This window comes from Polyodon spathula, chromosome 16 (genome assembly GCF_017654505.1).
Source record: "Polyodon spathula isolate WHYD16114869_AA chromosome 16, ASM1765450v1, whole genome shotgun sequence".
Taxonomy (NCBI): Eukaryota; Metazoa; Chordata; class Actinopteri; order Acipenseriformes; family Polyodontidae; genus Polyodon; species Polyodon spathula.
In genome coordinates this window covers 8,398,175-8,422,811 of record NC_054549.1, presented here as the reverse complement: position 1 = coordinate 8,422,811, position 24,637 = coordinate 8,398,175, and the positions used below count along the sequence as shown (strand labels likewise).

Below are 24,637 nucleotides of genomic sequence, written 5' to 3'. Positions count from 1 at the left end.
AAGGACATGGGATGGGATTACTTTCAGTAGGATTTTAAATATCTGCATCTATAAACGGCTTCTAATCTTCAATAATGTGCTTAAAGCCTCGATAAAGGTGGCAAACATTTGTGAATTTGCAGATTTCTTTAAAAAGTGCCACCACTGAAATGGAAACATACAATATGAAATACAAACTAACTACTAAACCTGCAAAAATATGACATAAACAATATGCATACATTTTCAAATTTGTATGCATCTTTTGTCTATAAATCAAAAATGCACTGGATTCTATCTACATGCACATAAAATCAATCTGACTTCAGTTAACAGACAGAAACGTTTTTTTATTGCATCCCATGAAGTCAATTGAGTTCTTTCCCAGCGGATGTATCATGTGTCATCATGCACACATTTACATAAAATGTTTTGCCCTCGGGACATCGCTGTGGGCTGCAGTAGGGTTTTTTTTTATTATCATTATTATTATTATCCATAGAATAACTTGGCCACGCTAGAAAACGAACAAATTTTAACAATCAGCCATGATAACCTAATGCCCAAGCTGAAGGTAGAGATATTAAAATGCACTTCAAACTATTAACTCCCCTAATTAGGTAATATTTTGGTCTAATCCTATCTCAGAAAGGTTTTTATGAATGCTTGCCCTAGCTTCTGAGTTCAAAACAATAAGCACCCACAGTTGGGAAGCAAGGTAAGCAGTCACAAGTATCGCTCCAGCCAAGAGATGCTGGTTTTTCTGTACACCCTCCAAGCTGTGGACAAGGGAGTGTGTCTCTACAAATGTTAGAGGATGCTTTACTTTACCTTAAACCCGTCATGAGATTTCTAAAAAGTAGGGTGCTACGCAGAGCTGCTTAGATGATTGATATGTCAGAACAGATTTGAAAATCTCAGTTAGAATGATGCTGCACCGCTTTACAACCCGCTTGAAGATCGATTTGCTCACTCGCTGAACCCAAGCAAAGAAGGTAAAGGCCAGCGTGGGAAGTCTCTGTCTGGACTGGCTGGGTGAATGCCCAGTGGTGGTCGTTGAAGACCGATGAAGTGAGCTAACCATAAATGACTTTCCCCTCTAAACCTGCAGGAGCACAAAGATAAATGCAACCCTCCCTATGGCCCTAGACAAGACTGACAACTTGGTGCAACCGGTATTTGAACCATGACTGCATGACATCCTGGTCTCAAGCGGCAGTGCTTTGACTCTGTGACCCTTCTACACGGTGGATTATGAAGAATAATGAACTGGCTAAAGCTACATGCACTGGAATGCAGGTGTTACGGAAGGGGTGTCATGTCCAACCCCAAGAGGATAGACGATGAAGATATGCTGTGCTGTGGTTTCAGCAGTTAATGTTGTGTCTCTTGGAAAAAAAGCCACTTTCTCTCCTCTTCTTTCAAGAACCATTGGTGGTTTTTTTTGTCATTGGTGTCCAATTGAATAATGGTGTTGGAACAGATCCATTTCAATTACATCATTTTCTTTGTGTGTAAATTTGCCTCTTGAGGATGGGGTGTGCTGAAGCCCGTTTGTGTCTCGGGTTACTGCCTGAGTGAAGCTTTCGGACCAAATTAAATGAAGCAAATCCAGAAGAGTGGAAATAGCCAAAGAAACACTGTGCCAAGATCCTGTATCACATCTGAACACAGCAGGCCTATAAATATAGTGGCCAAATAAAGGTGTTGGCCATTCACGCCGCCAGGATAGTGACGTTATGCAATAAAGGAGCTGAATTAGAAACTTTTTTTTTTTTAAAGTGCTCGTATTCGTTTCCTGAAGCTTCTTAGATCTTAACCTTTAACCTATCGGAAGTGGTAGCTCATTTCCAATACCCTGTTCCTGAAAGGTATCAATACTCTTGTCTATTTGTCTACTTTGCCTAAAGAGCACCAAGTGGTCATGAATGACATATTTAAGATCAGTTTTAGCTAGTAATGTTTTACAAGAAACAAGTTAACATTTTCAACATGGACTAGTTAGTTACTGTAACAACCTTCTTAAATATCTAAAAGTTTGGGGGTTTTTGTGCAACATTAACCTACAAACAATATAGATTTATTCATGACAGGCCAACAAAGCATGGTCTTCAACAGGTTAAGAAACGCTGGGAAAGGTTTAATGATTGAGGACACATGATGGAGCACAACTTCTAGACTAAGTTCAAGACTGACACTGTTAGTTCCAGCAGTGCTTGCAAGCTGCTGATCCAGCCATTAAACACCACTGCAGAAACAGCTGGACTCTTTGGCACACACATTCCGTTGTTCCGCTTCTTATATGTATATAGAAATATATGTAAGGCTTTCTCTGCGGAAACATAGATGAATCTCAGAATGGTGTGATTGTACTTCTTTAGAAGTCTTGCATGCCTGCGAGTCATAAGACACAAGCCACTAAAAGAGATTTTTTTTTTGTTCGGCAACATGTTTCCTAACATGCTGTTAACAGACCCAGAATGGCTGCAGCCCCACATATTAAAATGAATGGGACCTGGAGGGCTATAGATTCATTGGTCAGCCATAAGACCCTTTAAGGGCGGAATATGAATCAGTACGGTGCACGTACCTAAGATGTGCTGGAGGCAGGCTTAAAAAATGAGGAAATGTTTCTTCTGAGGGTTGTGCTACAGTCGTCCCATTGTGAACAATCACTGCAATCACCATATCGTGCATAAAATATATTGCAAGTATAGCAAATCTATCCTGGGAAGCTGATGGAGTCTATATTTAGATGAGTACCTATGGGAGTCCACCGACAGAAAGAAATGTAGGCTTTGTTTCACAGAGGCAATAATGTGGTATGTGAATAGGCTGCTCCCTTTGCAGCGCATTAATTGTAAAAAGGTTAGACCATTTTGCTGAACAAACAACACAGTTCTCATTTGCCCCAGCTTTTAAATATGTGACTCTCTTAGCTTATTATTAGTTTATTCACTGTCAAGCCTAGAAACAACTTTTATGCACATTGAAGGTGTCTGAAAATATTTAACAAGTATGCCCATGACATACACACCCACCCCCATGGCTGCAAACAAAGTCAAATGATCCCCTTCATATGAAGTGCAAATAACCACAGCCAGACAGTATTCAGGGACTGATGTACAGTACACTGTTCTCCCAAACACAAGACTCGGGCCACACTGTGGTACAGACCACCATTAGTTCCATTCTTGGATTTCTACAGGCACTAAAGGACGGTAACAAAGTGACTGTTAATAAACGTTATTGCATGTTCATATGCATTGAATTTGAAATATAAGCAGAGACAAGCGAGAGAGAGAGAACGCCTGGGATGATGTAAGCATCTCTTGTTTATCTCCAATCGTCAGCTCTCACTGCTTATGGAACTGCTTATATACCTTCTCATGTAAATGTTGTATTTTGAGTTCTTAACGATGAGTTCTTACTTGATCCCAGTTGTGTAAACATTTGAAGGGCTTCAGCAGGAAGCAGCCTCTGAAAGGAGCACATGTCTTGACTGCTTTACTGAGGGTCTGTGAATGAGTGGCCTCAGCCATTTATTCAACCAGCTGTGTAACCATTAGCTGTTTTATCCATGGCTTTACTGTAAATGCAGCAGTATGAACGAAATGAGAATAGCACGGGATCAACGCAGGGGATCAATGGGTTCACCCTAGGATGTAGTTAAATGCATAGTAACACTGTAACCATAATCAGCACCAAATCAAAGCCAACGGTACCTCCAAAGACAAACCTAGGTGACAAAACTAGTATAAATTGGCTACATTTAATCATTTGCCATTTACGCATTTTCGAAAAACAAAAAAGTAGGCAATTCATGTTTCTAGCTTTCTCTGTGATTAGTTTCATTTGATTTGCAAAATATCACCCAGTTTTGTGTTGCTGGGCCTTTTAGTAAAGTTTTGATAAAGACAGCAGACTTGTCAGATCTCACACTGGCGACCAACGAGGGAGGGCACAAGTGTATGAATATGGTCCTTTTGTGGCGCCCAGCAGATGGGAGCCATAGATCTACAGGGCATTGCTAGCCTACTAAAGAATGGCTTTCTTTTCACAGGGCTGTCTTTTGCCATTAATTTGCTCCTAGCTACTTTCAATAAAAGGCTCAATTTTTTCTCATTTGTCTACTCACAATACCGTCCTACAAACGCCTGGATTTCAATTCCATCGCCTCACTAAAGGAATCTCTTTTCATGAAACACAGGCCCTGTTGGAAGCTTTTAAGAGACAAGAATGTTGAGCTGACTGGGATCTGATCCTGACCGAGGCAAGAGTGGTTCTTCCACGTAAGAAAAGCCGTAGGAAGAACAATCCCAAGCCCTAGCAAAGGCACTGTGACCACCCCCCTCCCCCATCAAGATACGCAGGCAAATTTCAAAGATCTGAAAAAAAAACAAAAACAACTAGTTATAAGGAATGCCTGGGAGGTACAGTCACCCCCCTGCCCCCTTTCTCTTTCATTTAATATACAATGTGAGGAGTATCTCTGAGGGGTTTTCTGTCCCAGATCTTCCTTTGCATGAATACCCAAGCCTTTGATGACAAATATGTTATTGTATTGAGATGCTTGAGGTGCAAAAAGCCCATATAAACAGGATATTGAGTTTGTAATTGAGAAACTCTGAAGAGAGGTTGTCAGCAGAATGGTGTTTAGGGCTGATCGACAACCAGAGATTAATGATCATTGGCAGAATGCAGGCAAGGGCGCTGGAGCTAGGGGTGCTGGGGGTGCGGTAGCACCCCCTGGCTTTGCACGGCTTCCATCATATACAGGGGTTACAGTTTTGTTCAATGGCTTTCAGCACCCCCACTTTAAAAATTGTTCCAGTGCCACTGAATGCAGGTTTGAATAGAAAAGTCCATCCAAACAGTTCATTTATCTGGTGACTTTTTCCTCGTTGAATTACAAACATTTGCATTCAGGATTTATTCATTTTTGAAGTTTTATTTCAGTTTATTTTATCTATATAATGCCTTTCATACCACGGTATCTCAAAGCGCTTTATAAGTCAGTTAAAACAGACAGAAGTATAGTATAAATTACAAAGTAACAATAAATAAATAATAATAATAATAATAATAATAATAATAATAATAATAATAATAATAATAAAACAATTGAAGAAAACAGGAAATGAGTACAAATAATAAATAACAGGATTATAAAACGATATTACCAAATATTCCAGCTTCTAATGCTGTCTCTGTACTGAACAAACCTGAACATTCATGTATTATTATTTTGTTTAGAAATGTTTTCAAGGTAAATGATATACTTCATGACGATGATTGTACACATGCGTTACCATATCTTTACCACTCTTCATTGCTGTGGTTTCTCTTGCCCTAGCTTCATCATGGTTTCAACAGGCTATATGGTATACAGCAGAAAATTGCCATAGGTGCAATACCCCCAGGAAAAGAAACGTGAATGTTTTTCGCTTCAGCCCTAACATGTGTGAGTCTTTGTTAAATGTTGGAGAATGTTAAATCTCCTCGCAGCACCACACAATTCTCTCCATGTGTTCTCATTCTTTTTTTTTTTTTTTTTTACATTTGTGCATTACGTCAGGAGTGAGGTATTCGAGTTTAGCCGCAGGGATTAAAGATTGAAACCCAGAGAAGCCGTATCACATCTGTCATATCCAGCTGCTTTCAATTCTGACCCTTCACACCTGCTTTTATTTATTATTTCGACTGGCGATGGGAACGGGCTCATTTTTCAAACTTTAAACCTTTTTAATGCAGAGAAGAAAAAAAAGGGCTTTTTGTAGTGCTCACGTATTATCCTCTCAGAGGCTGGGGGGGGGGGTCTGTTTTTCTTCTGTCATCGTGTGTATTTATTCATTCTGTTTGTATAAGGAATATTGTCCCCCATTGATTTTTTTTTGGTGTGATTTTTCATAAAAGGCAACTAAACAGGCTGAGCCAAATTATCTTAAACAGCCTTTCCAGCTCGTCCCTTCACAACGTTTGTGTTCAGTTCTGTACTCTAGGCTTTTTTTGTTAATTGTAGCCATATGACCCAATATGTGGTTTTCTCTTGGTGAGAAAAGCACACATAAGTACATAAATAAATACTGTATAAAAGGCCTTGGCAGTTCAAAGTTGAAGTATGGCTACTTCTATGGCTACGATGTATGGCTACAAGTATGGCTACCAGACAAACAAATACAAATTTGGAAATCTGCAGTTCAGAATTTTATTTTACTTGTCTTTTTTTTTTTTTTTTTTTAAATAAGTAGAACTAAATGGTGTTTCTGATATGTGAAGAATCAGACGAGACTGTACAGGTTCTGGATTGACTTGGCCTGCCTACTGCAGATAAAGATTGTGTGCACTGTGCAAAATAACTCGGTTCACTCCAAAAAATGTGATAAACCCACACGCTCTCAACGCCTGGGGGAAAAAAAATGTAGTGCTAAATGACAACACGCGGTGTTCGGCAGAGTTTAAAAAGATTGCTATCTGCCTAGATATCTGGAGGAGTTTCCTGCGTTTCTTTTTTTTTTTTTTTTTAAATGTCTATTTTTCTTTGTCAGTAGAAATTACATGCATAACCTCCTACTGCTGCAAGTAACAACACGAGCATGCTTATTTGGCTCACAGTGTGGCATAAAAAAACGACTCTGGCAATGTAAACAACTTCAAGAAGGACTGCTTTCCAGTGAGGCAGAATTCACAAAAGGCTTAACCACAGTAAGATGTAAAACCGAAACCAAGGAGCTGGTGCAGACTCATTTATCAAGCACCGTGGAACAACAGCGCTTCAAGGCCAGTGCACTAATGTGTTTGGGGATTTTATCACCTGTAGTACCTTTCTAGCCGCCCGCAGTTCAATTAATACAGTGTTAGCTACAGGCTCAGGGTGACAGAGTTTAACCACCCGTGAGTCAATTGACTTATTTACCTTTGATAATCCCTCCCCAGTCTCCTCTCTCCCTATCCACGGCTCTGCGAAGCTCTGAGGAAAGCACCGCAGGCTTTCTTCCCATTAATATTAACACCATTTACATTCCTGGGTTCAATCATATGTGAGACCCATTACTCCAATGAGGACCTGTTAGATATTCGGACAGGACAGCCTTTTGAAAATACACACTCACTTTCGAAAGTGGCCCTGCTCCCTGGCTGCTGCGGATGGGAAACGAAGACTTAAGGTGAATTAGCCACCAAAAAAATAAATAAATAAATAAATAATACTGCCATGGGATGCTGCATTTCTGTTTCACCATTGTAACAAAACTGTCAGAAAGGGAAAGCTTGTCAATTCCTGGTAAAGGTTTTGTGGCATTACAAAAAGGTATTTAATATAACATACATTCCATAGCTGTCTTTCACAATAACTGCACCCTGAGAGGCCTTAACAGGCCTCAGAGTTGGTAGGAAGACTCCCATGCTGAACCGGTTTTGGCCATGCCATGTTTTTTTTAGATATATGTATAGCTATAAGGCCGATTAACCCATTAAGTGTCCTCATTTGACAGGCTACTTTGGAAGTTTTTGGAGCCTTTTTAACCTGTTATCTTAATTTTCTCTTAAACTATATTGTTATGATAACTTACTCTAATTTTGTTAACCGCAAAAGTTAAATCTATATGTAACATATCAAATTCCCTAAATGCAGCTTGTGTTAAGACAATATGATTGTTACGCTATAGGGTTTTATTTGTCATCTCTCATCAGAGCGCTACTGTAGGCAAAAACGTTTACACACATTTTTGCTAGCATACCTAATCTCCCGTGGGAAAGAATTCATCCTACCAGTACATTGTTCAGTGAGAAAATCTTTCCGTGAAGGAGTTAACAGACACAGGTTCATTTTTAATTAACGAACATTGACAAATTGCTTAGAGATTGTGAGTTCTTGAAAGCTAAATATTCCTTTTACAACATAAAACAATGAACATGTTCCAGTTTTAAGTTTCTTAGACAGAAGATTGCTTGGTGGTGGTTGTGGGGGATCATTGTCTAAACTGTATTGGAGTAGTACTGTATGTGTTTAGACCAGGCACACACTTTATTTTTTCTTTGCTGTGAATGCATTTTTCAGATGTTGAACTAGTCTGAACTGAGACCTGTTAGGTGAGACTGTCTAGCAGAGTGACATGCTGTTGTGGCACGAGTGTCAATCACTGGAATGGCACAGTATGAAGTAATTCCTTTGTAACCACCGCGCTTTTCAGCCTTTTGTTTAATAAAATAGAAAGAAAAGTTTTTCAAATTAATTGGAGCAATTATTTAATTTTGTCTTTCACGTGGCTGGATTTAGACAATAGTGCTATACAGAAAACACCGGGAATAACAAGTCTTGAACTGGCTCAAAAATTCTCATCCGTGTGAGGTCTCCCATCAGGGAGTTTTTCTTTTTTTTTTTTTTTTTTTCAAAAATTCCAGAGGACCTTCTAGGTGTGAGAAAGAGTTTGTGCAGAATTTGTATTTATTTATTTATTTATTTATTTAGTGTAAATTTTATCTATAACATTGTATCTATTAGAAACATAAACCACATTCATTTAAAATTCTGGATGGCATTATTGTGCTATATAATCATCTCATGGTTATGTTCTATCTTTCAGGCAGGAAAACGGTTATCTTGTTTATAAGTTACGGTACGTATCCTCTTCAAATAGCCACAGACCTCAAGGTAGACTTAACTTAAGCGATCTGTGAACTTAACCAATCACTCACGTCAAAAAGCAATTGCAGCCCGATGCACAGGGTTACACGCCTTGACTAGAATTTGTTTACATCCAAAGATGATCTTATTGGCTAAACAGTGTTTGTAATTTCTTTTGTGTCAGATTTTATAGCTCAGATATGCAGTCGATCAGTGTTTCAGATGAGATGTTAATCCAAGGTACCTCGTACACATTAAAGATCCTGTAGCTCTAGTCGGAGAGGAGCAGGTGTGTTGTTCTGGCTAAATTCCAATACAGGTTAGACACTCTGCCTGTCATCTGTGCCTCATCACAGCCCTGGTTAATGCAATTCACATGTCTGCAATTCCCCTGCAGATATAAACTGAGGACAGCACATCCCAGACAACCAGATGTTGCATCTGAGTGGGAATATCCAGTATAAATTATATAAACTGACGGTCAAAATTATGGTGTCAGAATGAGTTGAGGTGGGAGATTTATTTTCCCTCTAATCCCACTCAGACACCTTGCTTACTAATTATCAGGGTATCCCTGAATAGCTAATAGTCTCTTCCTTAAAAATATGCAAATTATTTTAATGATGAAGCTTTCTCAGAAGTGCTGTGGTACCTCAGAATGTGGTCCATTTCTAGGAATGTAGAACACATGTTATCAACCAGTTTTTCTCACTTAAACTCCTTGTTTAATATCTTGGTATTCCTGAACAGATCACTGTTTTACATCTATGTAAAAGATTTAAGTTAAAAATCAGTCCCAGAAGTACAACTGTTTTCATTTAACCCCAAAAGGTGTTGCTGCAATGTTGACTGCCAAGACTGGCACAAACTTCAATGCGGTTTTATAATTTCAAATAGAAAATGGATAATCATTTTACATTCTTTAGTTTTTTCTTAATTGCTGACCGAATTATTGTTCATGGCTTTCTTCAAAACTAACAATTAGAAAGCTATGGATTGGACTTTAAAAAAGAACTGGAATTGGAATTGATCATTTTAGAGATATACCAATTGCCGTGATTGTTCAACTGCTTTCATTTGAAGCCAATTTTAATTGACTAACAGTAACTTCAATTGAAGTAATTTGTTGCCACTGTTGTGGGAAGCTCATTTTAGAATACTACTGATTGCAATTGCCATCAGTGATGTGTTGGAATTCACTGAAAAGGGATTGGAATTGGAATTTGGAATTGATTGAAAGGGGATTGGAATTGGAATTGGAATTGATTGAAAAGGGATTGGAATTGGAATTGGAATTGGAATTGGAATTGATTGAAAGAGGATTGGAATTGGAATTGGAATTGGAATTGGGATTGGGATTGGAATTGGAATTGATTGAAAGGGGATTGGAATTGGAATTGGAATTGATTGAAGGGGGATTGGAATTGGAATTGGAATTGGAATTGATTGAAAGGGGATTCAAATTGGAATTTGGAATTGATTGAAAGGGGATTCGAATTGGAATTGATTGAAAGGGGATTGGAAATAGAATTTGGAATTGATTGGTAACATCTCTAAAAAAGTTTTTTTTTTCTTCCTCTTCTTTCTTCCCCTCCTGCATTTGCCTCTTTTTAGACCACAGGACAACCTTAATTGATATCTTTTCAGCAAAAGATTTAACGTTTTTTATCAACTATTCAAGTGAAAGCAACATTTTAAACAGCTCCATCTGTCTCAAACCAAGCTGATTAATGCATTATTTCAAGCTCTTAATTAAAATAATTGCCCTGTTAATGAGGTGGGTGGTCTTTAGTTCTCCACCACAAATGCGTGACAGATCTACACAATTGCTCACTAACAGCAACTAAGCAAGGTCATTTCAGGAGAGCACTGATTCTTTTTCACTTACACTGTTCATTGTCGTCGATTGGGTTTTGTCACGTTTGACACACGAGAATAAACTGCTGCATCTGAAAGCACGTTCTGGGCAACCAAACAGCCAGATATTTGAAAAGTTACAGCTCATTTAAAATGATTAAATAAGTATATAGTATTTTAACTTGTTATTTAGAGTTATGACTTCTGTATACAGAACGTGACTATGCCATGCTTTGGTACACCATGTGCAGTTCTAATATGACTGGACTGTCTTTCAGTGGAACGCAAAATGACTGCATGCCTCAAATGCTTATGATCGCAGGTTAGATTAAACCACAAACAGTAGTTTCAGTAAATATTTTTTTAAGACAGCAGATGCAAAGCACAAAAAGCATAATGGAAAAGCCTGCTATTGAGAGCTTGTACTCAGTGCTTACTATGTACATCCCTCCCTTAACTGTTTAAAGCAGAGTGGATTACTTTGGACTGTCCTGCACATTTGGATTAGAGTGTCCTTTTAATAGCAACATCAGAATCACAGTTCAAAGAAAATGACACAATCTGCTTAGTAGACAGTCTTTAACGGGAAACTATTCAGCCTAGTTTCTTCCGAGCCAGAATCTTGCCTAAGGTCACGCTGTGAGTTAGTAGATGCACTGGGAATTCACAGGCAATTGAATATTCAATTTAAAATACTTATAAAACACTCGGCAGAACACAGTTCTTAATGCTGTCCACTCAAACCAGGAAGGCCCCCTATGAAGGCATTCAGACTATAAAAATCACACACACACAATTGCGGCTGATTGGTGACACGCTGAAAAGAGACAGGTGTTTACATGCAGGAAGGAATCTGCAAAGAGATATGACTTAATGAAGACTCTGTGGTGTCAAATCTCGATGGGTGGAAAATGCAATACGCATTCCCCCTCCACTTGCAGCGTAATTAAGTTAATAACAAGTGTTCTTATTCCAGGATCCCAGTGCTGTTTCCTACCAGCACCTGCCCGGTTTGAAGCCTGACACCAGCTGTGCATGCGTGGATACTTCAACAGTGGAAAACAGGCTTGGAAATGGTGGCGGTAGGAAAACTAAAGCCAAGCTAATGTGACTCACATTGTCTGGGATCAACTGTAAGCATAGGTAGCTGTGCATAAATATAGGTTGTCAGAGACTCTGCTGGTGGCACACTTGCATTGAGATCAAAAAGTCCCTCGATCACACTGGGCTGAAGAGAAACAATAAGCCTGACTATACAGACTAGTGTAACATCGATATTATGTTCATATAATGGTGCTATGGAAAACATAATAGTTTTTTTTTGTTTGTTTTTTTTTTTATGCAAATACCTCAAAGACAATACCTTCAGATACACTACTGATCATACATTTAAACAAAATTACCATTATTTTTTTAACAATTACCCATGCAATCAGTAATCTAACAAAAATCAACAGCACAAGAGAACGTGCAATTTTATTTCAATTCAATTACAGCTTTTGATTTTTTTATTATTTTTTTTTTTTGACGTTTTTCTATTTGATTACTGTATTTGTTCGAGTGGTGTTTGGAGAAAGTTTGCTTGGCTGTAAAATGACTTAAGAGACCCCACTATACCTAAAGGAATGGCTCTGAGTGATGACCTGACTGTTAGTGTTGGCTATACATCCAGGAAACTAATGACCTGACCCATTGCTTCTGCCCTGCACAGTCATTCGTCCATGTGAAACTGAGAACACTGCATTGCTAGCCGAGTAATGGCTGAAAAGGTGCTTTGGGAGGCAGATGGAGGGAATGAAATCATCAGGGGGAGATGAATAGAGAAAATCTCACTGCTTAATTAGTTTCTCATCTGAAAAGAGACAGGAGACAACCCCAGTGGGACGCCCCCTACTTCCTACACTATGTTGTTTTTGATTGATGTGTGATGACAGAAAGGAAAGCAATTAACTACTGATTTGTTAACTGCTGCTTTAAGAAAGGAGCGTTTTCTTTTTCTTAAACTTTCTTGCTTTTGCATGCAGTTGTTCCATTTCAATCCCCTTCCCATACCCCCACATCCCCCTTTTTTGCAGGTCACCTCCAACACCACTGCCTAAGATCGCCATCTGCTGGGAAAGGTGGGGCTGGAGCATAAATACAATCCCATTCCCTGTCTGTGCCCACACCTGGTCCGGCAGAAAAAGATACACCGTTATCATCAGATCGCCCAAGAAGACAACCCCCAAACCCCTACAGTTTATTAGAGGGGCAACGAGCAACATATTCCCAACCGAATATCGAACAGGTAACTATTGTTATTCAAAAGCAAGAAGCAAAAGAATAGCCTCTTGACAAAAGCCTTCAAATACAACCGACAGCATGCATGTGCAGATCACTATACATATTAATATAATATATGCACTGAGAAAACTATTACAATTACTTCGCTTCTTAAACAAACATGGAAGAGCAACAGACTATAAACGCAGGTAGAGAGCATGGAGGCTTCAGATAGGGCGCCATGGTGTTTAATTGATCACAGTTTGATTATTTAAACTGTCCTGACTTGCTTAGGCACATTGAAAAGAAATCAAGTGCATCCCCAGCATAAATCAACACAGATGAGATTATGATCACTGACACGGATTACTAACATTCAATGAGATGCCTTCAGTTTAGTTTCACTTGTTAAATTTCAATTCTTTCCAAACTTTTGGTCCCATTTTTTTTTTTTTTTTTTTTTTTATCATCAGCAGCAGTAATTTTACTGTGTCGTTCACAAGGTGGGTGTGTGTGTGTGTTTGCTAGTACCAAACTCGTGTTGTCCCCTTGACCTGCATCATCTCAACGAGATGGTTACGTTATTGTGATGTTAAATGAATCAGCTTCTGCATGGATTATAGCTATTCACTACTGGACGTCTATTTCGTTCTTCAAAACCTTTTCAACTTGTGACCAGCGATGCCAGTTTTGTCTGATTTTTCTATTTCAATTAAACTGTTTGCTTTTTAATCCTCCAAAACAAATGCTCTTCAGCACATTCATATGCATTTCAATGGATTCCTAAAGAGATTTTATCCATTTAACTATTTTAAATGGTGTCTTTTTTTGTTTCATTCATTATATGTAACTCTTATTTATTATGTTTTCTTTTCTATATGCTAATTTATTACTAAGGAAAGCAATACTTTCAAACATTCAAATATCGGAGATCATCCTTTTTATTCAAACCTTCAGCCTTGTTTTGAATTCTTAAAATATTTTTTTTTTTTTTGTGATATTTTCTGTATTTTTTTTACTAGGCGATCACACATGGCGCTACCTAAACGAAATGTCTGCAATGCAAATTTGCATGTAGGGCAACCGCGGAGCCCAGCAGTGTTTGCCAGCTGTGGTCACTGTACCTTGTTCTGTAAATGAACGGAATTAGTAAAGTGCTTTGAGATTCCTCAGCGCATGAAACATGCTATAGAAATGCAACGATTAGAAGATTGTTATTGTTATTATTATGATGATTCGTCCTCGAGGCTTAAGATATGAATGGTTTCCATTTGCAGGCTCCATTTTCTCTCCTACCTGCTGTCAGCACTTCTGTCCAGGGATGACGTCAGTTTCTCTGAAGAAGCTTTGCTAGCTGGCTTCTTAGCTGCTTTTTGCTGAAAGAGAAGAGAGGAAATGCTATTCTCTTTAACTGATCTAAACATGGGGCTGCATTGAATATCCCCATCTTCATCAAGAAGCAAAAGGGTCTCATGGCACAAAATCGAGTGTTTCTGCATAGAAAGACTATTACCTCTGAAGATCGAAGCCTGTGTTTCATTGCTTTTTTGTGTGTGTGTGGATTTTTCCATAAACAGCCTTGCTTAGTATTGCATTGCATGTCATGGCTTGAGTACATTGGCTAAGGAATTTAAAGGCTTTCACCATACACAGATGAGTAAGGATGGATAGCGAGTTCTTACTGTAGTTATTCCACATATAAGGATGGATGAATAACGAACAAGTACAATGTGCAGGTGCTGTAATACAATACTTTCACAAACTTAGCCTTTCTGCCAGCAGCAGTGCACAGTGATGCACAATTAAAAATGCATTTAAACACTTACCTTTTCCAATTCATCCATCACCAGAAAAGCCCGGTAGTTTGTGGGAGGAGGGGCAAGCATGACATTTTGGAATTTAGCACAGCCTGCTTCTACTCTCTGATTGGCTGGAGGGGGTTGCCAATCATCCTCTGACCCTGAGAACTCCAGTTTTCCTGTATTAAAATAATTTAAAAAAAAATAAATAAAAAAATAAAAACAAACTTCTTATTGTGCGGACAGCTGTTTGTCCTAACTACATGAGATCGCTTATAATAACACTCTGCACACAACATATTGACTAATAATGTAGTTGCTATGTAGGTAAAGTGTGGGGATTAGGTAATCTAACAACACTCTCTAACTGCTATTATTTCTCTTTTCACTCTGCTGCACTGATTATCTCCCAAGGTCAACTGCAACAATCCTTAAGGGAATCCTGAACCAACTATTAATGCAACTAAACCCGGATCATGTTTTCCCAAGCACTTGAGATGAAGTGATTTGCACTCTTGTTCTGCTCAGTCCTAGGACTTGTCCGGCTTTCCAGGAAGACAGCGCACACAAAATTGTGGCTTCTCAAAACTGAAACATGTGCACTCCTATTAAACACGCGCGCACTTAAAAATACTGGCTCCCAAGCCGAGAATGCAAAAAGCAGCACCATTAAGAAGCTTTTTGTGACATCCGCTGTTTAATATGATATAACAGTGTTGAGCCAAGACTTTGAATTTGATGTGCAATTTCCACCATAGACTTCACTTTAGGCTTAATGCTTAATCAAGATCCCAAAGATAAAGCCATTCAAAATCGCCATTAGCAACACCCAAAAGTATTGCTAACACAGCAACTGACGGATAAAAATATCTCCAAAACCATTCCAAAGCCAACATAGGAAGACGTGTTTTCTGGAACACCGGCTTGGTCAATCACTGGTGCTTGTCACATATGATGCACGTTTCAGTACCTTCTTGGAATGCCATTTTCAACATGCCAACTAATGCAACGTTCCCAATTTAACATCAAAAACTTCTTAGCAGCTACACAAACAACAGGGCTTGCGTGCGATGCCATGACTAATTACAGCATAGCTATTAAAATTACACTTCTGTCTAGTGACAAGTGACAGCATCAGGTAACACTCAACACAAAATGCAGATCTGCCACAAACAATTCAGGTGAACAATTGGAAGCAACCCACACGTTCCGAGTTGAGGTGATGCATTACATTGTTTCAAAAGAACACCTTGGAAGTGCTATACTGTACTTTAACTCCCTTTTAAAGATTAGCAGCGGTAAAACCTGAAAGACAGGTACGAAATGTTTACTTACTCACAGAGTAAATACTTTATTAGCAGCAATTAATACACACACACACTCTGTAAATTACAAGAATTCCTGTTCAGCATATCTGTAAGAATGTTATTATTGTTTTTAATAGAAGGGTTTAATTGCCAAGAGCCAGCAAAAGCTGCAATCAGTATGATTTCCGACATGAACTGCTATTACTGGCCATTACTAGCCCTTTAAAGACTCGCTGCTGTTCAGCAGAGATAATCCACTGAGCCTGTTTCTCTCAACTTTGCTAGTCTGTAATTTCCTGTACATCTGGATTCGAATCCTCTGCCAAAATGCAGTCTTTCTTTCCTGCAAATTTCAAGCGAGGGTTCTGCAGATTGTTAAGAGGAAAGGTTGTGGTAGAAGGAGGACGAAGTGAAAGGCTGTGCCTTTGCCTTCCCCCTGTGTGTATTTTAATTAGTACAATTATAACAAGACCTGCTGGATAAAGGTTAGGCTAATGCCTGGGGGACGAAGCAGCAGGTGCGACAATCCCTTTAACTGCTGTAGAGAGACAGGGTGATCTGACCTCCCCAGTGCCACGAAGAAATGTCACATCATTATCTTTTTTTTTTTTTTTTTTTTTTTACAACTGACTCAATTATAGTACTAATCACTTGGAGAGGGTGCAGGTAATAAGCTGGGGGGGAAAAAAAGCGTGTTTGTGGGGGAGGTGTCTCATCATCGGTACGTTAGACATCAGCAATTATCGTAAAATCTGCAGGTCTAATAACAGGGTATAAACAGTTATAGGCGGTTTATGGGCTAATCCATAAGAAGTCATATTGTCATCAAATGGCAGTGATTGGTTTTTATTGGCCTTGCGGGAGGTAGAGAATAATGCCAGGGAGTTGTCTGCTTGAAAGGTGAGCAGACACACCAAGCTTTCTTCCTTTTCATCTGAAGTTGACCTCAATCAGTCAAAAACGAGAATCTATAAATGAAAAGAACTGTGACGTTAATCATAAGGGATGAACGCGCACTGCTAAGCACGGCAGCTGTCATGGTCAAACACTAATGAACCAATAAGGCTTGAACAGAAGTCAACCAAGGACTATGAATGAACTTGTACATGAATAAAAAAAAGGTACTTGAGCCAGTTTATGGGTCCCATTTGGTACAAGTATGTGTTTCTTTTTTTAAAAGTTATTCGCCATATTGGTACGTTAACCCTTCCTAGAGTAATCTTTATTGACTTGATATACTTTCTGGCGAATTGTTAACAGGGGTCCTTCTGCAGCAAGCGGTTCCAATAAGTCATTAAATGTTGCATGTATTTTTAATTAAATACAGTGTTACCAAGATTACTGTACATTGCTACTGTTTCGGACTCATCGTACTATACTGACATCTTAAAGAACAAAACAACAGCCAAGACTTTACAGTCCAGCATTAGAGAGGAGAGGGGTGGGTGGAGGAGAAAGAATTTCGAGATTGGTTGGAAAAAGGTAAAAGGAAATTGCTATAACCTGTAGAACACAAGGCGTATAAACGCTGATCATTTTCAAACAGGATCTGCTGTTGTTCAAAAGTCATTATCAATCATCACCCCCACCTCACCCCCTTCTATAAACAAACAGCACATAAGAGCAATTTTTTCTGAATATGTATATATAAATATTCCCCATGTGAAAGAAAAAGCTTTGGTTTAGACTCTTTGTTTGGGTTTGTTTTTTTGTCATTACTAATTTGCACAACAAATCTTTTGAACAAATCTGCAATCATGCTCTGCAGAGGTATACTAATCTTGTTTATAAGACCATCTGCTGGCAACGCTACTGTAGACTGTAATGAGAACGAGAAATTTCTCTCTTAATGAGAAAACAAAGAGGGCTGTGGTTGTTTTTTTCCATTAGGATCAAGCATGTTGCTCTAGATCAGGGGTTCCCAAACTCTGGGTTGCAGGAGCAATGACCTTCTATGTATTCTGTGTGTATATATACATATTTACAGTTTATTTACAGTGTTACAGGTTTCTTAAGAAATGCTAATAGTGGGCCACAATGCACTATAGGGAGAACCACTGCTCTGAACCAAATCCAGTCTGGCATTCTACTTATCTGAAGCAGATAAAGCACATGGCACTTGTCCAGCAACACAAGCAGATAACAAACATCAGTTAAAGCTGAAAGCAGGTCATTTTACAAGCTGGATGTTCAAAATGTAATCCACCACTATATTTCTGCGTTTGACATTGTAGAGGTAATTGTCCTGAGCAGTCCTGGTCATCCAGACCATGCAGCCTTGTGCTTCCTGCTGTTATCAACTGATTTGACAACACCAGATTGAGTTGCCATGTAAACCAAGGACACAAATGTTCTTTTTGATGCAATATCTACGTGTGATGAATTACAGTACTGCAATCTATGGATCCAGGACAAGGGGTCCTTAAACCATTTGGTTGATTAAATTCACTAATGTTTAACCTACGCACTGGGTACTGGATTTGTAAAAAGCACCAGGTTTCTAAAGACACAGGGTAAAACAAAATCTTTATGAAGAATTTAAACATTGATTTAATTCTGCCAGTAAAAAAATCTGTCACAGCAAATCAGTACAATCCAACTCCCCATTTTGCTAAGCCAAGTTTTGCCTGGAAAAGACATGCTGCATCTCTCCTGTAAATGCCTGATATAAACTCACCCTGTCCTCTCTCTGCAGCAGGACCTTTGGCAGCTCGTTGGCAGCTTCAGGGCACAGGCACTAAGCACATGCTGCTTGGCTAAATTAAGAGGTAATGGGAGGCAGTGTCTCTCTCCGGAGTTCATTAAACTCTGCAGGAGAGGGGCAAGCGCTACGTATGGAAGTTCAATTTAGTTTTTTTTTCTCACTTTTGTTTCTTCTTTTTAAATTGTGCTCTTGAGCTTGTTAGCGAACCTTGCCTGAAATCAATATCAGATATACATCCACACAAGCCCAATTTAACCATCTTATATGTTTTCACTTACATCAGTGCTTATCAAGGTAACTTTTCATCTCCACGCTGACTCCTAAAGGCAGGGCTCGAAGATGAAAGACCAAAATGACTCAACAAAGCAGGAACAACGTTTTATTTTTTAACTGCACGCAGCCCACTGTCTGTCCCCTTCTAAAGCTCTCTGAAATATATACTCAGGTGGTTTGTCGTCATTTGATCCAGGTTGCCAAATAATTGGGATTGAGAGCTGAAGAATGAATGAAGGTAACTGGAAACTAAAGGTTGAACAATGCATGGCTACTGCCGCTGAGCTCTGCTGTATCAATATTGCTATTTATGTGAAAGGTTAATACACCGATCAGGAGATAATAGAGCCTTAGCTTTCACAGGACTGTAGGAGTTAGTGGCTTGGAAATCCCATAAGACCACTATTCCATCATTTCCCCAGCTCTGGATTGAGTTACAGGTAGGGATCCCACGTGGTAGATCGCTGAATTCCCTAATCCATATCTTAAGCGCAGGACAGAAACCAAGAGCAACACAGTTGGAAATTTAAAGGCACCCTAGGACAGAGGGTAGGAGACACTTCTTTACACAGAGAGTGGTAAGTGTATGAAATAGGTTATCTATCCATGTTGTTGATGCTGAATCATTGGGATCCTTCAAGACCAAACAAAGGTCAATAAGCTACTAGGAGCCAGATGAGCATTGATTTTGCAACAGGCTACCTCTCAATTGTAATGTTCTTAAAGCCCACACCAGGAACAAATAATTGAATATCCGTGGAATGCACCAGATTGTGAAGAGACTGTACCTTTCCATGCTTTTATCAGTATATTCTTAAGCTGCTCTGTGGTGGTCAGCACTATATTGCTCAGCCTCTGGTAACACAATCCATTTTTTGGGTTTAAGGTCTAGGTCAATCTTCTCGTATTGTGTAGTTTGGTAGATGGAATGTGTGCTGCATGGATGTTACAGGGCGAAATGTTTCTTTATAGTGCATTTCCTTGGAGAACATAACATCTCTGCGTTGGATGTCAGCACTGGGTTGCACCATCTAAAAAAAGGTAAAACGTCTCTTCTATGGTAATGTGTTACTTGCGCCACAGCTAAGCTAAGGGTGGTGCAACTGAGCCCAGGAGCATAGCTGGACCGAGGATGTATTGTGGCATAGCCACAAGGGTTAACAGTAGCAGCCTAATATATTGCATGGATCCATTATAAGACAAGACTAACAATTTGCCTGCTGTACTTCTTGTTCCATAAACCAAGTGGCTAAAAGTGGAGATAAATTCCACAGTCAGGAGATCTTGAACTGCCTTTGCACTTCCCACCTCATTTGCCACAAGGACATACTGGTATTAAATCACATTACTATTAAAATAGATGCAGAGTCTCCACAATGTTTCATAGAATACATGCTTGAGAGTACATAAAAAAAGGGGACACAGCAAATTGCCTACACCACCGGCAAAAAAACACGCCCCATTAATTTTAATATTAAATGTCCCCTTCTCGTTTTTATTTTTGTCCTTAGTAATAAAAAGAGGTACATCAAGGTTATCTCTCTCTCTCTCTCTCTCTCTCTCTCTCTCTCTCTCTCTCTCTCTCTCTCTCTCTCTCAATCCAATTTGTGTTGAAGGTTTGAGATGTATATATATATATATTATATATATATATATGCCTAAGCTTGCCTGCTGAATACCAATCTTGCAATTATCAGTCCTTTGACCTGGGTAAACAAGTGCTTGATCCAGACACCTTACTGTACCTGACAAAGACAAAAAAAACCCCAAAAAACATAAAAAACAGGACGAGGCTAAATATAAAATATGCATTACATTAAAGATGTTTTTTTTTCAAGTTACTTTTTATTAGATTTCAGAAAACGTTAATAAAAGGTGCCTCTTCCAGTTGTATTTAAGATCTTTTGTTTTAATACAATTTATAAAACTGCAGGGACATTCTTGCTCAGATCTGTTCACATGGTTTGCTAAAGTATGGAAGCATCCTAGTGCCAATTAAAAAAAAAAAAAAAAAAAAAAAAGTATTTCCGACACAGAACTTTATATCTCCTAGGCAGGAGAATGAGAATACGGGGAATTTAAGAATTATCCATGCTGTTTCTTCCAGGCAGCTATACAGACAAGCCAGTAACAACTGAAATATAATTTTCTTTCAAGTGTAGACGTGCTTGTGCATGACTTTACGTATAACTCTTTTGTTTCAGTGATGTATTCTCTTTCTCCAGGTACTGTTGCAATTAATACCTAAAAGATCTGCAGCATGTCTTGTTTTTTTCAACTTGAGAAGCTTAATCCTGCATTTGACAGTCCTCATTGTTGATAATTGGTCAGTTTCCAGGGAAGGAATTAGCCGTTTGTATTTACCTTTTCTTTTGAGCTGTCACCCCAATCATCTCTACATCGTTAAAGAAAACACAGCTGTACAAAACTGAAAGAACAGACCAGAAACATAACCAAACAAACGCAAAAGAAACACGCTAGTACTGTACAAAGTCAAACAAATGAAAACACCTGAATCTGCTGGAGTAAGAAAGGAAAGGAAAGAGCTCCTGACAGTGATCATACCTCACACGCTCTCTGAGCACACGACGGTACACACCTCGCTACCCTGCTGCTAATCCCAATGCGCCGTTTGACATGGGGTTAGGGACTCGGACTGGAGGTGCTCTATTTAAAAAATAATGATAAAGTCACGCATTTCAGGGCTTTAGGGTAGAATAAGTCTTCAAAAACAGAAGTAAAAACGTGAAAATGTGAATTTAAAGATTCTAATTTCCTACCTGAGATAAGCTGCAAGCTTTACCATCACAAAACTGTTCTGTCTGTTGCTAGGGCCCTGTTATTTGCGCCTATGTAATGCTAGTAATCTAACTGTAAAGTCCCTAAGCTTGCAGCCCTGTGGATACATGGAGGAGAGGAAATCTGTTTTTCAGTTTGGGGTGCAAATTATAGTGGGGAGGGGGGGAATAACACATGTTTGTGCATTTTAGGGTTAAAGTCCAGGAAATCTGCTTGTGTTTTGATGTGACAAGAAGGATTATGGATTTAATTTAGAAACAGAAATTCAATACAAATCTTAATGCGCTTTAATAGTCACGAATGTCACCGCGTGCGTCGTTGATTAGTTATTTAAAAAAAAAAAAAAAAGAATAATAATAATACATTTAGATTTTATAATACTGGATCAAGGATTATTTTTTTTCTCTGCCTACTCGTTTCACCAGTTATGATAAGACTTGATTTCAAAACTAACAACACTTTAAGAATATTCTAGTACATCTTGTTCTAACACGTCATTTATTAAAACAGCTGAACTACCCGGTCTGAATTTCAATCAAAAGAACTACTTTCTGTAATGTAACTAATAAGAATGACACTCAATGATACTACCCTTTAAAGAGTGATGATCTGGCACAATTACACCAGGTGGCGCTGTGCACAAAGTAAAAATGATATTATAAAATCATAGATTATTTAAAGGGGTTGAGATTTTTCCAAAATGGACATTAAACCAATACCCTTGTAAAATTCAGAAGAAACACATAATTTATTGTGCTGTCCTAAGTACCAAAAGCCTGTAAATTTAAGTTGAAAGAGATATACTCTAGCAATATCGAATTAAACCACGTTAAACCACTGAGTGCCAAATAAAATGTTTCTTTGAAAGAATAAGAACACAAGCTTTGTTTAAGTAATTGGATGCATTCTAAATCAATATGTCTTTATAGAAATCCTTAGGTTTTGGCTACAAACGGCTGTGTCCTATTTTGAGGACAGTCAAGTTAGACGTGCCTATAATCAGACCAATCTAGTTCTTGCAAATGTTGCTGGGGTTTTGCCCCAAGGGATGAGTGATCAAAATGCAATGCAATATGTTTCAGGGTGGCAGTATTAAGACTACCACTGTTGAGATCATTAGACCCTGATATATGGTTCACCTCTGGTGACCAGACTGGTGCATTCCTTCATATCAAAATGACCTTGATTTACTCAAGGCCACATCCCTCAGATGTTTTAGATGCAATTGGACTTTTTTCATATATCCAGCCAGATGTATTTTAAGACTGGATGTCGAAACAGAACGTTTCCATGTTTTAAAGCCACACAGTGGCATCACAGGCTGTTGTATACAATGCCTGTTTGATACACACTGACTGATACACAAATCTTTGTGGGTACAGGGACTTAGACATCATATTGACCATTGCGTTAAATATTTCAATTACGTTGTAGAATATATGGGGAAAAAATGACCTGGCCTTGAAGGTGTTACTGTTTATCTTGGATTTTACTGAGTGTATTGTGAAACCTGGATGGGAATATTCTAACAGAACCCTTAGTGATTCTCTGAAAGCTATAATCTAGTCTGGATCCGTGAGTATAAACGTCTTATTCTTCATTTGCCTCAAACTTTGAACTAGACTGATTTCTGCTTTATCTTTCCATAAAAGAAAAAGAAAAGATGAATCCTCAATCATACGGCTCTTGTGCACAGTGCACGATTTTGACACTTGATTTCTTAGTGGGATGATTCTCGGAAGCAGGTTTTTTTTTTCTGTTTCAATGCATAAGCACAAGGCTGATTGACAGAGAAGCGTGTGATTACACAGATGCTAAAGTGCGCAGCTGGGAATTGAAATCAGCATTCAAATGGAAATGTGGCTTTGCAGAAGATTTCTTTCTTTTAGTTGCCAAGTTGGTGGATCGTTGAAAGAAAATTTTAAATGATATAAATATTAAAAGAATCGGTGCAGCAAACACCTGACGAGTGAAGCTGAACGTGTTGCAGCAATGTGGGACTGATAACAGGTCACACTGGGTAAAAAAGGTGACCAGGAAAGAACATTAATATTTATTTGACAGCATGAGCTTTGCACATTTTTTGCTGTGTATTTGTTAGACAAGATAGCTAAAATCAGGCTGTAGTCAGTAGTCCTCTGGATTCAATGAAAAAAAACATGAGGAACTTCTATTATGAACACCTTCTTAAAGAAGGCTAATAATGCTGACGAAGATGACTACAACAGTGCATCCTCTCTGACTGCGGACACAAACACAAACGAAGCCTCTGACACACACACAGACACGCAAATAAAGTGAAGCACTCAGACAGCATGGAGAAAGACACTTTGTTGAAATACTTGCAGAAATTCGATAAACGCATTACCTATTAGATGTGTTTCTAGAAGTTCAGTATTCAAATAAAATGTGAATTTGTATAACAATTCCTGTTTAAGAAAATCAATATTTTAATGACGTTCCAGTACCTTCAGATTTAAGACCACTGGTTAAAATAGAAGCATATTGAAAATAACTTCATTCAATTTACAACATTAATTTCAAACCGACAGATTTAGTCCTAAAACAATGTACTTTGTATTTTATTACACTGTGTGGCTGTTTTCAAATCAAATGTTCTATAACTGTATTTTCTGTGCTGCTTACTGCCTCCTATGCTCCAGAAGGGCAAATAACAAAACCATTCATTTTTGAAGAATATTGACTGCGAGTATCTAGGTGTGAAGATAATTGACCGTACAAGGGTGCTCTGGGTCATTAAAGATGTCCCTATTCTCTGTTAGGAAAACTAATTGAAAGCCCTCTGAGGAAGTCTCTGTACTTGTTGTGGGTATAGGGGCAGGCCCAAAGGAAAACGTGCAGAGGTCAATTTTCTCACCTAACCGAACTGGAGAGCAATGAGTCGGGCAGCTACATTAACAAGGCTGCTTTGTGATCTGGCACGATCAGTCTGACCTTCATACCTCACTCCATTCGTGTAGCATGAAGAGCAATGGATTATCACCAGCTACTTTTCCCCTTGAGCGACTGC

General features: G+C 38.7%; 1 protein-coding gene across 1 annotated transcript in view; it reads right to left on the bottom strand.

Annotated features, from left to right (window-relative positions):
* LOC121328301 (MORN repeat-containing protein 1-like) overlaps window positions 1–24,637 on the bottom strand; it is a 49,555-nt gene that overhangs the window by 7,243 nt on the left and 17,675 nt on the right. Inside the window, exons 6-7 of the mRNA XM_041272908.1 lie at window positions 14,551–14,702; window positions 14,021–14,100 (exon numbers count right to left, since the gene is read on the bottom strand). Coding sequence (XP_041128842.1) covers window positions 14,021–14,100; window positions 14,551–14,702 — 232 coding nt within the window. The remainder of the gene's footprint in view (window positions 1–14,020; window positions 14,101–14,550; window positions 14,703–24,637) is intronic.